Source organism: Vigna unguiculata, chromosome 3, assembly GCF_037176805.1.
Source record: "Vigna unguiculata cultivar grain cowpea cultivar isolate G323 ecotype 2 chromosome 3, ASM3717680v1, whole genome shotgun sequence".
NCBI lineage: Eukaryota > Viridiplantae > Streptophyta > Magnoliopsida > Fabales > Fabaceae > Vigna > Vigna unguiculata.
In genome coordinates, this window is record NC_140794.1 from 53,740,598 (window position 1) to 53,755,427 (window position 14,830).

Consider the following 14,830-nt stretch of genomic DNA (forward strand, 5'->3'; position numbering starts at 1 on the left):
ATTTCATTACTTACAATTGAATTCTCTTCATTTTTTAAATAATTAGTTTAGAGGAAGTAATTGAAACATTTTAGATTTCAATTTTTTTTTTTGGATAAAGCAATTTAATTTTTATTTTACAACAAACTCAACTCCGCCTTTAAGTTTAACTTAACTTAGTTCAACTTTCAATTTGGTATGACTCATCTTGATTTTTGATTCAAGTTGACTCGAGTCGATTTGATCTCAATTGGTTTGACCTAGGTCATTCAAATCGATTCAACCTCAACACAATTTAAGTCGATTCGGCCTGAGTTGACTCAACTCAACATTCATCTAGTGTAGATTGGTTTAAACTTTATGTATAGGCCAACTCGATCTTCAGCTAGAGCCGACTCGGTTCAAAGCTATCTTGTCTCGACCTTCGACCAAGACCAACTTGGTTCGACCTTCAATCTAGACGACTCGACTCTCCTTCGACTTTGGTCAACTCATCTTGACTTGGGTCAAGCCTGCTCAGCTTGACATTCGGTCTAGGCCAAATTGGCTTGACCTTCGACTCAAACCGACTTGGCTCGACCTTCGCTCAAGCTTACTAGTCTCGACCTTGGTCTAGATCCACTCGGCTCGATTTTCAACCGGAGCGACTTGGCTTAACTTGCTACCCGGACCAACTCGGCTTAACTTACTGCCTTCGTCGACCTCACTTGAGCTTCAACCCGAGCTGACTCGACTTATAGCCATCTCATCTTGACCTTCAGTCAAAGGTCGACCTTCAGCCTAAGTTGGCTTGACTTAACCTTAGTCTCGAGCCTACTCAATTCGACCTTTGACTTGAGTCAGTTCATCTCACTCTTTAGTCCAAACCAACAACTCATCTTGACATGCTTCCCAACCCAACTCTATTTTTTGAACCTATAGAAATTTTTGTCCTAATCAATGAACAATTTCACAACTTGAAAATTTTCAATTTCCTACATTTTTAAGTGAATTTCAAATTCTACTATTTTATTTATTTGAAATACCTTTTTAAAATTACTTGATTTCATTTTCTTTTTAATTTCTTTATTCAAACATTTTTATTTTTTTTTTAAACAAATCAAATTCTCTAAATAACTGAATTTCTCTCTTAAATTCACTCGTTCAAACACAACTCAAACACAACGGCATGTTAAATTTCCGTTTGAACCTGTTTGAATGAGAAAATTCCAATTTCCAATACATCTAAGAGAAGAAACACTCTTATTACTTTTACTAAAAAGCTAGTTACGTTTAACGTAGCTTTATCCCAAACATGCACTGTATTGTTTATCAGCACGAAAAGAAGCTTAATTAAGAGAAAAAGAGTTTTAGCTCCCATTTATATTTTCCTTTCCACGTTCTCTAATTTTTTTTACTAAACATAAAATTAAAAAGTCTATCATCTCTCTCCTCACCAACCCTCAACTTCCCGTGAACCAATCACACCATCAAACATGATACCTAGCCATAATCAACATCTATTATAGTTCGCCCAATTAATACATTAAATGAATCAATGCTTTTATGCAGGACAACTCCGTCCATAAGATACAAAGGTTTGAACTGCTGCATTATACCATCAATATGACCTCATTCAAACAAGATTCGTGCAATCAAATTAAACAACTCTTACCGAAATGACTTCTATATTTGCTAAGTTTGAATCTGGCTCAGCTTGTTAAACCATATTGAATGCAAAATCATGTGAAACAGATCATATCTTATTGGTCTAGGATTCCAAAGGAAATGCTTCTGAAGCATCTTCACGTTGTTTTGCATTGTAAGATATTTTCTTATGGGGATGGACAATAAAATTTCCTTCAGCCTGGGAATATCCTTCTCGGCCACCACCACAGAAAAAGCACTCCAGTCCAGAACTTCACTAAAAGGAAGGACAAAATTATCTGCAATGATAACAGGAACACACTCGTAATATATGGCTTCAACTATCCTAGGGCTATTAACTTCAAAGCCCATTGGACATACACAATATTTACTTGATTTCATGTGCTGAATATAAGTCATCCTTTGGGAAACTCTTAGAGGTAAACGCTTGTAGATTTTCATGTCTTCATCTTTTCCAACCCCCCAATACTTAAGGAGAGTAGGGCGCACTCTACCATGCATGCTTCCAGCAAAGAAAGCAAGGATTGGACGTAGTGATGGTCTATTCCCACCAAGATTTCTCAGAGGTTTTCTTGGTACCCTTATGGTAGTTTCTGGTAGGGAAACATCTCTTCCTGCAACAAAAATTCTTTCAGACAAATCAGCATTACATAGAGCTTTTATGGCGTTTTTTGCTAGCTCCTTGTGTCCAGTTACAGTGTAAGGACCCTGCACATATCAGTTTTGAAAAGACGACATTAAAAAAGCCAGTGACTTTAACGCAGTAAATTCATAAACGAAATTGATCAGCAGACTATACTGCAAAAGAGACACATATATAATAGCAATCAGTGCATTTGAAATCACCAATAACATTCGTGGGTATATGCATAATAAAGAGATATCTTTGTAAAACTTCCGAGAATAAAGACATAAGATGCAGACTGTAATGTTCGAAACGTGCATTATTATATGTTTCAACTTTCAAGTATCAGAATACTATAAAAAAAGAAGATATATTGTTTTAGGGTAATTGGAATATCCAGAAGGGATTTGACCAACTGCAGGAAGAATGCAAAAAAATAGCTGGTGAAGGCATCCAGTAGGAATGTTTGCTTCGATTTTTTTTTTTATATTAAAAAGCCACTAAGGAGGAAATATAGATTAAATTATAATAAATAGGTGGAAACATTGAGAAAAGAACTGTTCGTCAGCCATGTAAAACACACGTACAATTGAAAGTGTCATGCTGTGCACTCATAGTAGCCGAATCTTTCATACCGTAGTTATGTTTTTATCTATTTATCATGATCACCATTAATATATGCATACATCCTTTTTTTATCGAAGTTACTTCAAAGTTAATTTTGCTAAAGAGTTTCATTTTCACTTTTCTATCAAATCAAAGTAAAGCATGCAGACATGAAAATATAAGAATTAGAAATACTAATACTTGAGCAGCTATCAAGTTAGTAAAATCAAATTATCAGAATCAATCAATTCAACTGAAAACAGATACAAGCCCCATACCCAGTCATGGCAAGCAACAAGGAAATGGTCCGAACCATGTGTGCGATTCCAAAAGGGATACTTTGCAGCAATCATGTTCACATAGTCCCTTAGAAAGTTTGATAATGGCTTTAAATCGTGTGACCCAGCCACATAGAGTGCCAACCCCATTTGGCGTGCACTGTATGGAAGGTAAAATAAGTGAGCCTTTTCAGGATCCCTGGTGACAAATTGCTTATTTTCCTCCATTAACTTCATAAACCATCCTTCAGAAGCATAAATTCCCTTAAGGGGTGGTTTGTGAAAAATAGGCCTTGATCCATCACGGTATATATATACTTTAAGAGTCATTTCCATCAATTCATAGCTCCTGAAGTTGAGACACAATATTGTTTCAAGATGGTTTTCGATACAGTAGATGATGCTTTTCACATACCAAAGGTACAGTACAACCAAAGACAATCCATTCATCAACAATCACTGAGCTTCATGTAATTTTGATAACGAAGAGCTGTGAAGATCATAGTATCAAATGCTTATTTTACCAGGTAAAGGGATTATTTTTTTATATATAAGGAAGCAATATCCATTTGCATATGCATGATGCCATCAGAAAATTACCGAAAGACAAGTTACAGCCATCAAATTGTTAAACTAGTTGTCCAAGTCTTCATTCAATCTTCACTTAAAGATAGCAAACTTAGTGGAAATAGTCCTAACCGAATCCAACAGTTTAAACCTGCTTTAAAAGATATTAAAATTTTAGAAATGGTCAACCAAAATATTTACCAGACAATTAGAGTTGACTATAGTCATTAATGTTACAATCACCTCTCAAACTTCCAATTTCAAAGGATTTATAATTATTAACTACAATTGTGATAAAAATTAGGCTAAGTGGTTCTTTGACAAGGTAGTTGATGTAGTATTCTAACTCTAAAGTCAAAGCCTTGTTACCACAGTCTTCAGAATCTGTGATGAATTTATGCCTTTCTATACTTTTCTTTCTATCTATGGTTTCAATACATTGCAGAAACATCAAGCTGAGCTTAGATTTAAGTTTTTTAATCTCTTACTGGTTCTCGTTCTTGAGTTTTACAGACTTGAAGATGCCTTTGAAGAAGAAGAAGAAGAAAACATTACCATACAAAGGGCAAATGGTCAGTGTGATGTGATTTGATTTCAATGTTCATTCTTGGCCTGATATCTCTGTTTTTGTCACTTGGCAAAGTTAAAATTATGGTCCATGTTTGACTTTAGTCTTCTTTAAAGGGTTTCAGTTCTTTATGAAAAGCATTAGTTTGCAGCTTAAGAGGGATTTGATGGAAGATTTTGCCCATGGTAGTTAAGTTTGAAATATTTATTTCGGTCTTGGGCGGTTAGTCCTCATATTTTTCGTATGCAATTAATTGTTTCTAGTATATGGTTAAGCATGGGTAGCTTCTGCCTAGTTAAGCCTTACAGTGTACTTGAGCTTGGTAGCTAAGCTTTATTCCTCAAATTTACATTGTTCTTTGCAGACTTATAGAGCCCAATTTGAAGGAGCTTTTTATTGATGTGGGTGGTGGCAAGTTGACCCCTCTCAAATTGTTAATTTTCAAATAATTCATTTACAATGTACTTCTGTTCATTTTTCCTTAGACAATTTCATTACAATTCTTCTTGTTAGGATGTATGGTATTGTTCATCGCAAACTCTAAAAGCTAATTCGCATATAATTAGTTGGGAATTAGTTATTAGTTGGTTAGTAGTTAGTTACTAGTTGATTACTTTTTTACCTCGTAAATAAGGCATACAAATGTTTTCTGTATTAAGAACACTTATGCTCAATCTATTACTAACAACTAGTAATATTCAAATTTTGTTGATGCCCTGGTTAATGTTAGCAAAGTTGAAAAATATATAAATTGTGATTTACAACCATACAAAACATTATTATTTTTTAACTGTTTTTGAAATATTGGTCTTCATATTCAATTACACTTTTAACGTGTAGTTATTTATAATATGTTTGAAGTGAAAATATAAATTATGGAATTTCTATTATAATAGAAAATCAGAGAACAACGAGAAAAAAAGGCATTGTAGATACCCCTTCAATATATAATAACGTTCATAAGCAAATACATGCGATTTAAAGACAATTGAGCATTTTATCCAAACATGCTTGGGTGAAGTCTATAAAGGAGAACATGATGGAACCACTCTCATAGAAAGGGAGGAAGCTGCTATATTCCAATTCCATGGAGAATGTGAAAGGCAATATAAGCTGGAAAAAAACAAGTGGAATATACTTAAAGAAAAAAATGTGAAATATAGCACAAGTTGTGCCAAAGAGATATGTCTGGGAGGAGATGGTGCAAAATAATATAGACGAACTAGATGAATGATAGGGAGAAAAACAATTGATGCAATGTTTCTAATGTGAAGCTGTAAGTTCTACAATCCTTTGGTTTGTGTTGATAAATTGTATTTACATAAATAAAAAAAATCCCACCTGAAAAATGCAAGCATTAACTGCAGATATTTAATTTTTTCTTGCTAGAGAACATATGACATGTACAACTCCTCTTCTATTTTATGAGCAAACCGCTGAACCGTATACTCTACTTTAGATACTATAATGTCCTTGGCTGCATGTCAAGTTTCATATACATGTGCTTGTCTCTTAACTCTTCACGTAGTTTTGTTAGACCTAGATTTTATAAGCTATGTACAAGGGATTTGCAAGAAATGGTTATGTAAGTTGAAGACATGGCTGTTAATACATGGCTTTGCTGAATTCTCCACATTTTCAGTCCTCCAATAATTGATGGAAAAATAGGTAGCATCATCCACTCAAGAATATCCACATAGCCCTAACATTTACAATAGACCCCCCTTCATTTTATTTTGTCTCAATCAGTACGTGAAATCTAATGACCAAGTACTAAAATGTCAGAGTTTTAATCAAGTTTGAACACTTTTTCAACCACTAGCACTATTAACCCGCTTAAAGATTACTTATAATTCCCTGTAACTTCATCTAGATGTATACAACCACTCTCAAATCGTGGATTGCAACAGCCTTCAGTCATAATTTTCATCTATGCTCACTGTGAAAAAAAACGAGACATTTCGCTAGAATATCATCATAATGGTCGGTGAAAAATGATATGGCAAACCAATTTTTTTTTAAAAAAATGTCAAACCAAAAGGAAATCAAGCCAAACCATTTTTAAGCTCAGAGTTGTCTTAGATTATGCGTAATGACTCTTGAACCCTTCTCTCAAAAAATGGTTCAACCTTTTATCAATTGAAGAATAAGTCTGTATCTCACTGGTTTTTGGGAATTTAACATCTGCATTTGTTTATATAGTAGTCGCAGTACAAAACAAGAAAGCGGGAATTTCTTGCTTCAACCCCAACCCACACTAGACACATGAATTGCGTTGAGAGTGAGCCAACAAGAATTCATTCAAACAAAAATCACACTAGTGTTTGGGTGCAGGAGACATCCATTTGTAATGAAAAACAATAAATGGAAACACTATTAAGTCAAGCAGTTCTCTAACACAGACAAGGTGGTATATGGAAGAAGGTTTTATACAAGTCTAGTAGTTTCTTTTCTTTATTTTTTTCTTTGATGGAGTAATTTAATTAACAGTTTTGTATGGCATCTACAGTCAAACAACAACAGTCATCAATCAAAAGTGTAAAATTTAAGGATCTTTAAAGGGAATATGAAAGGTGTCTCCCTCAAAATGTAGAAGAGAAAACTATGTTGAACGAATTGGATTACATTCTCCCAGTTTAATAAAAACAACATCTAGTTTCTAAATTGTAAAAGCTTATTTTGATGAACAATATTTGCTCAAGCATGTATTGCAATCTTTCTTAGGTGTATCGGCCAGAAATCAATTGATGAGTTAAGATAATAAAGCACTTTGGATTAAATTAAGGTTGTAAACACCCTTGCTCACTTTAGAGCACATTTTCCATTTTTATTCAATCCTCTGGAGAAATTCAGATAAATCAATGGACAGCACCAATTCATGACAAAACTGAGTAACAAGAAGGTGAATAAGTATGCATAGTAAAAAGATCTAAGTACCTTTTGAAAACAGAAATATTCCTAAAAATAGGAGCATAAAGATCAGGATCTTCATTAACCGAAGGGGCATGATCGATCTCTCTCTTTGCTAGCACAAGGGCCTCGTTAGGTGGCAACAGCCATATGTGTTTCTGAAATATATATACATACATATACATTCAGAAAATTGTTGGTGGTTTCTCTCCTCATCATACTTTAAAATCAAAAAGTTAGTTTTCAGTCTCATCAACTTCTACCTGCTTAGGAGGAACATGCCTTGGAGGGGATAAAGACACTGCAGCTTTCGTCACATCAGCCAGATTTCTCTCCTTTTTACTCGCAATTCCAGAAATCTTCTTTTGAACTGGGGGTTCTAGTTTTGTATTCTCTTGCTCAACTGAGAATGATTCGACTAACTTGTTAGACTCCTCAGGTGAAATAAAGGAGTTAGTAGGAGTGAGGTGAACCTTTTGAGGTGTCCCCCCCTTGTAAAATTCCTCGGATGGAAGGGAACTACTAGAGGATTGGAAAAATGAATAATCAGTTCGTTGATGAGAACCGAAGGGTCTGTCAGGTAGAACTAAATAAGTATGCACAAGCGTCTGAAACCCAAAAGCAGATACAGTCAAAACAGCCACCAGAACAAAGAATCTTCGCCAAATACTTTTGTTCCCAGAGCAACGCCACAAGGACTCTAGAATCCGGATGAAGGTAGTTTGTTGGAAGACCTTCTTCATCTCATTCCTCAATGCTTTCACGAATGGCACCACCAATACCAAATTCTAATCCCTGTTTCACTCGAAGGAATAAACAAGATAAATTCATAATTAATAACAATAATGATAATATCAACAACAATAACAATAATAATTACCCGTGAAGAATCAAGTAATACTTACTAACCGATAATATTTCCCTTTTAAGCATGCAAGGCGAAGTGGAAACAGGTGAATATGGAGAATAATGCATGGAGTGAAGTGGTGTGAAGCTAATTAATATAAGAACGCGCGGTTTAAATGGATGCAGTTGGTAGAACGTAATGTTTACCTAATTCAGACGGTGGATCGGAATCTGGTAAACTCCGGCGCCGATCTCAGGGTACATTGACGGGAATACCCAACAACTGCGAACGGCACCGCTTTGGCTGACGAACTGTTACGATTTTCCACGGTGCTGATTGCCGAATCGTGGCAAGAACAAAGCTTTCTTGTTCCATTTGTAGTCAACTACTATTTTCCCTGACTTTTATATTTTAATTTAAGAAAGAAGAGCGCATTCTGTAAGAACTCTTTTTTGTGATGAAATGAAAGTTAAATTCTCTTACTAAATAAGGTGAGGTGAGGTGAGACCCACCTTGCATTATGTGAGTTAAAATTCTTTCTTATTTTTTGTGGAAGAAAAATAATCATTTGTTTATATATTTATTTAAATGTTTTTGTTTTTTTAGGTGGAATCAAATTTGACCATCCGTTATATTTAAAAAGTTTTTGTTTCATTCTATAAATTTAAATTAGTATCATTGTGTTTAAAAACTGTCATTATTGTATTTAAATTAATTATTCTAAAATTAATTATACGATCATATGACGATAGAATGTTTTTTCTAAAATCTCGATTCCGTATAATCTTGTTGGAAGAGGTGTTGTAAAAATATTTATTGTTAAGATTTAATAATATCTTTTCAATGAATTGTATTAATTCTTTTACTTTAAATATACATCTACATTAATGAGTTTCAAATCAATTAGAGTATATTTTATAAAAATTAATAGTATATATCAAATCAATATAATAGTATTGTGAATAATCGATAAAATTAAAGACCTGGTAATAATGAAAACACGGATATAAAGTGGCAAAAAGAATAGGAATGGGAGAGTGATGTTTTTGTTCAATAATGATAAACATAGAGCAAATCATATCTTTTATATTTGCTTCCAATTTTGTAGATGTTGAGTTTTTTAAAACTTAATTTGGAAAAATGAAAGGCTTTTGAGGAAAGTTGGATAAAGTGCTTAGTTGGAGGGGATGTTAAATTCATTTGAGTTGCTATATTTTATATATTAAACAATAATTAGTTTTTTCTTCAGTAGTGCAGTGAAACTTTAAAACAAAAAAAACAAAAAAATAAATACCTTTTTAGACCATAGTAGTGGATTGTGTGATTATTCGTATATATTTTCATTAGGAGATAGAGTATAAAATCTTATTATAACTTAATAAGTTGATTTAAAAAAAAATAGAAGAACAAAATGTTTGTGCTATTTTTAAAAGACAATATTTAAATGAGATTGAATTTAATTATTTTAATCTTTTTTGTAAAATTTAGAATTATAATTTTATTCAAACATTCAATTGCGAGTTGCTTTCAATTTTATGTATAGAGTCAATATTACAAAAATATTAATAGCAAAATAATAAAGAGAGGGACAAAAATGTACATGATTGAAAATGTTTTAAAATTTGTGTTTTAACATGTCAACTTTACTTATTTATTAAATTAATCAATTGACCCGTCTTAAGACATGAGAGTTTAAATTCTTTATAGAGATAGAGTGATTTTAATTTATTAAAATTTTGTTGATGATTTTAAAATTTTTAATGGTTATAAGTGATTGAAACAATAAACTTGACTAAAATGTTTCTTCTAATCATTTTATACCAAGTCTTAATATTTGTTATTGTAACAATCCGATTATAGCATTATTAAGACATTTACATGATTATATTAAAAAAACATTAGTATAAATTTCATAACATAATGTACAGTACAAAATTTAAGTATATTTTAAAATAAGATCAAAGAAATAACTAATATATCTGCATATACTATGATTTACACACATAACTTTTTTTAATTAACCTCAAAGCTACCCCTCTCCAACACCTACATTATTATATGCTCGCATGAGATATACAGTCTCGTATGAAATACATAGTCATAACAAACAAATAACAATATCAAACATACAATATAACACACAATGTAATCCATAAGTAATTTAAAATTTATAAATTTCAAATATAAAAATAATATACTAAAAATTCAAAAAAATAAATAACTACGTGCATATTTCACATCATACCATCAAACATTCAAATATAATGCTCTCACAACCCCTTCATACATCAATAACCCATACACATCATTCGAAGGAATGTTGTATTAGCACCCTTAGACCATGTATCTCATTGCTCAATCACTCATGTTTCTTAGGAGAACTATAAGATGTTTAGACTTCTCCCGATCAATTCCATTCATATTCATTGTCATCAATATACACCTCACACAAAACCAACTCATTGTAAACCCTAGGAATAACTACCTCATTATTCCATTCATATTCATCTTAATTCAAAATAAACATTCCAAAATAGTAAGTCCAGCCACAAAGAAAGTAGCAAAAACACAAAATACTATGCAAATACATGTTACCACCAAGTGATGCTGAAAGGGTGTCCAACACTCTCAACTTAGGGATTCACTGTCAAGTGCCCTACCAGTGTCCAACGTTAGGATCCATATAGCTCACTGTCCAACGTTAGGATCCATATAACTCACTGGAAGATGAGAGCCTAGCGATCAGTGGTGGAACTTGGAAAAAATATTTAGGGGTGCCAAATTAAATTTGTTACATATAATTTTTTTTAGTTAGAAAAAAAAGTTTTTCATTTTTTCTTTTCATTTCTCTGCTTAAAACAAACACACATAATAGTATAATTCAAAAAAAATATTACTATTATTTGCTATTATATCTTGCTATTATATCATGATACCAAACCATGAATATTATTTTAGATAAGCTCTTTGTACCTCATCAATTTAATTTGGTGGGTATTGTCAAATTTGAAGACATTTTTCCCGGATTGCATTCTAATGAATTTTTAAATTCATTATGTATAACTCTAGAAACTGTAGAGATTTGATTTTCATTGTCTTGAATTCTTGGTTCTCATAAAAAGTTTAGTTAACATATATGCCTTTTTTTTCATCTTTATCACAAACCTTCTAAAAAAAAAGAATCAATTCTTTTACTCTTTATCATACTCTTTTTAATATAAATTTATCACATCTCACCTATTTAGAAAAAAAGATAAAATTTATATTCAAAAATCACAATTATCACAATGCAAGACATAATTAAACTCATACCACTTTAATTAAATATGCAACTCGGTATAAATTCAAAACTTAAAAAAAAATACCATAGGCAGCAGAAAACACAAAATCCCTAAATTTCATAATTAAGTGTTATAATAATTTGGGAAAAAGTATAATTAGGGTTCATACCAATTTCATAAAAGAATTTCTAAAATCATAATTATGTTTATACTAATTTGGGATAAACTTAATTTAGAGAAACATCCTAAAAAGAATCATAAATCTAGCATACATAAATCACAATAAGATACTAACCTTCATCTGTGAGAGATCATGCGAGAATTACTTCAATCTCAATCTATGTGTTCCCAACATCTGTTTTTCAATCTATCTCTTTGTATTTATTTATCGGGTTTAGTTAGTCGGATGGTACCCACTTTTGTTTGGATGTGTCCGTTTAGTACCCGCTTTTAAAAATGTGTCAATCTAGTCTCAACTTTTGAAAAAGTGTCTTAATTAGGTCCCTTTCAGACAAAAATTACTATAGCGTTAACGGTATTGATATTTAAAATGACTTACCAAATTAAGTGTTGATATTTATATCAAAATTTAAGACCTAATAATTTTTTGCTGAAAAGGACCTAGGCATCTTTTAAAAAGTTGGGATTCAATTGATACCTTTTTAAAAACGGATATCAAACTGACACATCTAACTTAAAGTGTGAATACCACCCGACTGATTAAACCTTATTTCTCCTCACACACTTTCATGCTAATTTACATGGTGAAAAAATGCTATAACAAAAAAAATCATAATCTCTTTTATAATTTTATTTTATCTTTTATTATAATTTCCATAATATAAATTTAATATAAATAATATATAAATATAATTTTAAAAAATATATAAATACAAATATATATATATATATATATAATAAATTCAAAAAAAAATTGGGAGAGTCGTGACTCCCTTCTGTCAACTCATAGTTCTGCCATTGCTAGTGATGCTCAGTCCGTTCCTCATTATTCAACCCCATGATAAATATGAATGAAAAATGTGCATATCAATTTTTGTAATTCACTATACCTTTATGCTTTTTGAAACACCTTAGTAAATTGATGAGTTCAAATTTTTGCCCTCATTTAATATTTAAATTTGGGGATTTAATTGATTTTTCTGTGCTTAAAGATTGATTTAATTAGGATTTGTGATTATTGGATTTATTGAGTAAGTTTGGTAAAAGTGGCGTAAAAATTGATTTTAGTTGCATAAAATATTATTGGATATTCTAACGTTTGTTAATGCAGCTGAAATTTATTTTTGGTCAATTAATAGTGTGATTTTAAATATTCAAAGTTACAAAATAAGTCCAAAATCAAGAAATTCTGAAAAAGAATAAATCAGGAGCTAAATGCACCCCCAGTTTTCATTTGCACACTCCTCCCTCAAGTAGACCACAAAAACATGTTCTGCACCCCCAGTTTTCACTAAGTTGCACCCCTCCTACCACTTAAACTCCACTAAACCAGATCATGCCATGTGGCAATCCCCACCTCTTAAAATTAGCCAACCATAAGCCGCCACGTGTCATAATCCTACCCTCACCAAATTAACCAATCAGATTCTGCCACGTCATCACCTTCATCTCCCAAAACCCTAACCCTAATTTCAGCCACCATGACCACCCTCCACACAGCCGCCGCCGCCAATCTCGCCGGCCACCGCGGCGCGCCACCACCAGAGGAGAAGAGAAGCTGCAACCACCACGAATCTGCACCTTGCGCCACCTTCATCTTCTCCGCGCAACCGCGAGCTAGAAGCAGAAACCTCGCGCCTCCGTCTTCTCCGCATCTCCGTTCACGCACCGCACCTGCAACCTCACTTCGCCGAAGCACCACCGCAACAGCAACGCCATCTTCTTCTCGCGTCCTGCATCTCTGCGAGCACACAGCCTTCGCACCACCATCTGCGCAGCTTCACGCCACCTCCATGAACACCATCGCGCACCACCATGGCAGCTCTGCAGCGCACACGAACAACCTCCGCGAAGCTTCTCCGCAGCTCCGTCGCGCCTCCGACAACCACCACTGCACTTGCAACGCGTCGCGAGTTCTTCCATCTTCTCGCAACACCACCGCGAGCTCGCCGGAGCAGCCACACGTCGGAGCAGCCGCCGTCACGAGGGAGGGAGAAGAGTGTGAGAGTGAAACCCTAATCTGCACTGCCACGTGTCAGCGTCTGATAGGACAGTCAAACTGGTCAACTGGTCAACTCTGGTCAACTGGTCAAAGTCAGCAATCAACATTGGTCAAAACTGCAAATATGGTTAAATGAGAGGGGCAGAATTGGAAATTGGACAGGAATTAAGTTGCTAATTAATTAAATAAAAATAAAAGATTTTAGCAACTGACAGATAAAGCCCAAAGTCCAGTTGAAGCCTATATAAAGAGACTTAAGGGAGCAGAAACGAGAACTGACAATATTTTACAGCTGATAGCTTAGACACTTAGAACTCTCTGGTTTTGGCAGATACCGTCTCCACCACATCTCTCATTCTTTCTTTTATTTTCTTTCTTTCATATCATCATGTATTCCAGGGCTAAGCTTTAAGGGTTGATTCCACTGTAATTTCTTAAATGGATTCTGAGGTTAGATGAATTTATATGTTTTGCTATTTTGATTATTGTTGTGGTTTTTGTTTATCTATGTCCTTTGCTTCTTAATCGAATAGAAAATAATGATTTAAAATCTACATGCATGCTAATCATATGAGTTAAAAGGTTTTTAAATTAAATTGAGACTTTACTTTGATTTTGTTTAGAAACTTTCATTTGATTAAATAAGTTTTTGCCAATAATTAAGACTTTAATTTGATTAGAGGTAATTACTTTAACTAAAATTAGTCAAGACTTTACTTTGATCAATTAAGTTTTCTATTTGGTAAAGAAACAAAGGAATAGACATGATTATGCATAGTAAAATTACTATGGATAATCTAATAATTCTCACTTTTAATTGAGACTGTACTTTGATTAAAAGTGAGGATGTCAACAAATCAATTGAGTCTTTACATTGATTTATTTGTAAATCAACAACAATAATTAATTTAACAATAATCTCTAGATAACCAATGAAGAATCTTATTTAGAAAAAGCAGTGGAATTGACCTATTTACTATTACTGTGTTTACAATCTTCCGTGTCATTTTCTTTGCATATCAAAACCTCCCTATTTTTATAGTTGCTAGTTTTAAAGTACATTTTTTGAGAATCAAATATTTGAGATCAATTCCGTATTCGTTGTGAGACGACTCAGGGTTATCTTAACCCTAACTATTTTCTTCACTACAAACTGGCAATACTGAAGTTGCTAAAGTAGTGGTAATTTGATCGCCTAACGACAGCGATATCAAATTTGTATACCAATAAAATTTTAACAAACACTATTACAATCCATTACCCAAACCCAAATCCAAATACTCGTTCTCCATTCAGTTTTCCAGATCACCAATCAACATAAAAATAAAGTTCTATGATAT

At 33.1% G+C, this 14,830-nt stretch overlaps 1 protein-coding gene across 2 annotated transcripts; it reads right to left on the bottom strand.

Moving 5' to 3' along the window:
• Positions 1-1,496: 1,496 nt before the first annotated feature.
• Positions 1,497-8,487, bottom strand: LOC114175711 (Exostosin family protein). Of its 2 annotated transcripts, XM_085670860.1 has the most exons (6): positions 8,234-8,487; positions 7,444-7,975; positions 7,208-7,338; positions 3,136-3,484; positions 1,998-2,334; positions 1,497-1,904 (listed from the first exon to the last, which is right to left on the bottom strand). In XM_085670860.1, the coding sequence occupies exons 2-6, from the start codon at positions 7,921-7,923 to the stop codon at positions 1,654-1,656; spliced, it is 1,548 nt and encodes a 515-aa protein (XP_085526986.1). In that variant the 5' UTR covers positions 7,924-7,975; positions 8,234-8,487; the 3' UTR covers positions 1,497-1,653. The 2 variants fall into 2 exon arrangements, with proteins under 2 accessions (XP_085526986.1, XP_027916298.1); XM_028060497.2 differs by having other exon boundaries at positions 1,497-2,334.
• Positions 8,488-14,830: the final 6,343 nt, after the last annotated feature.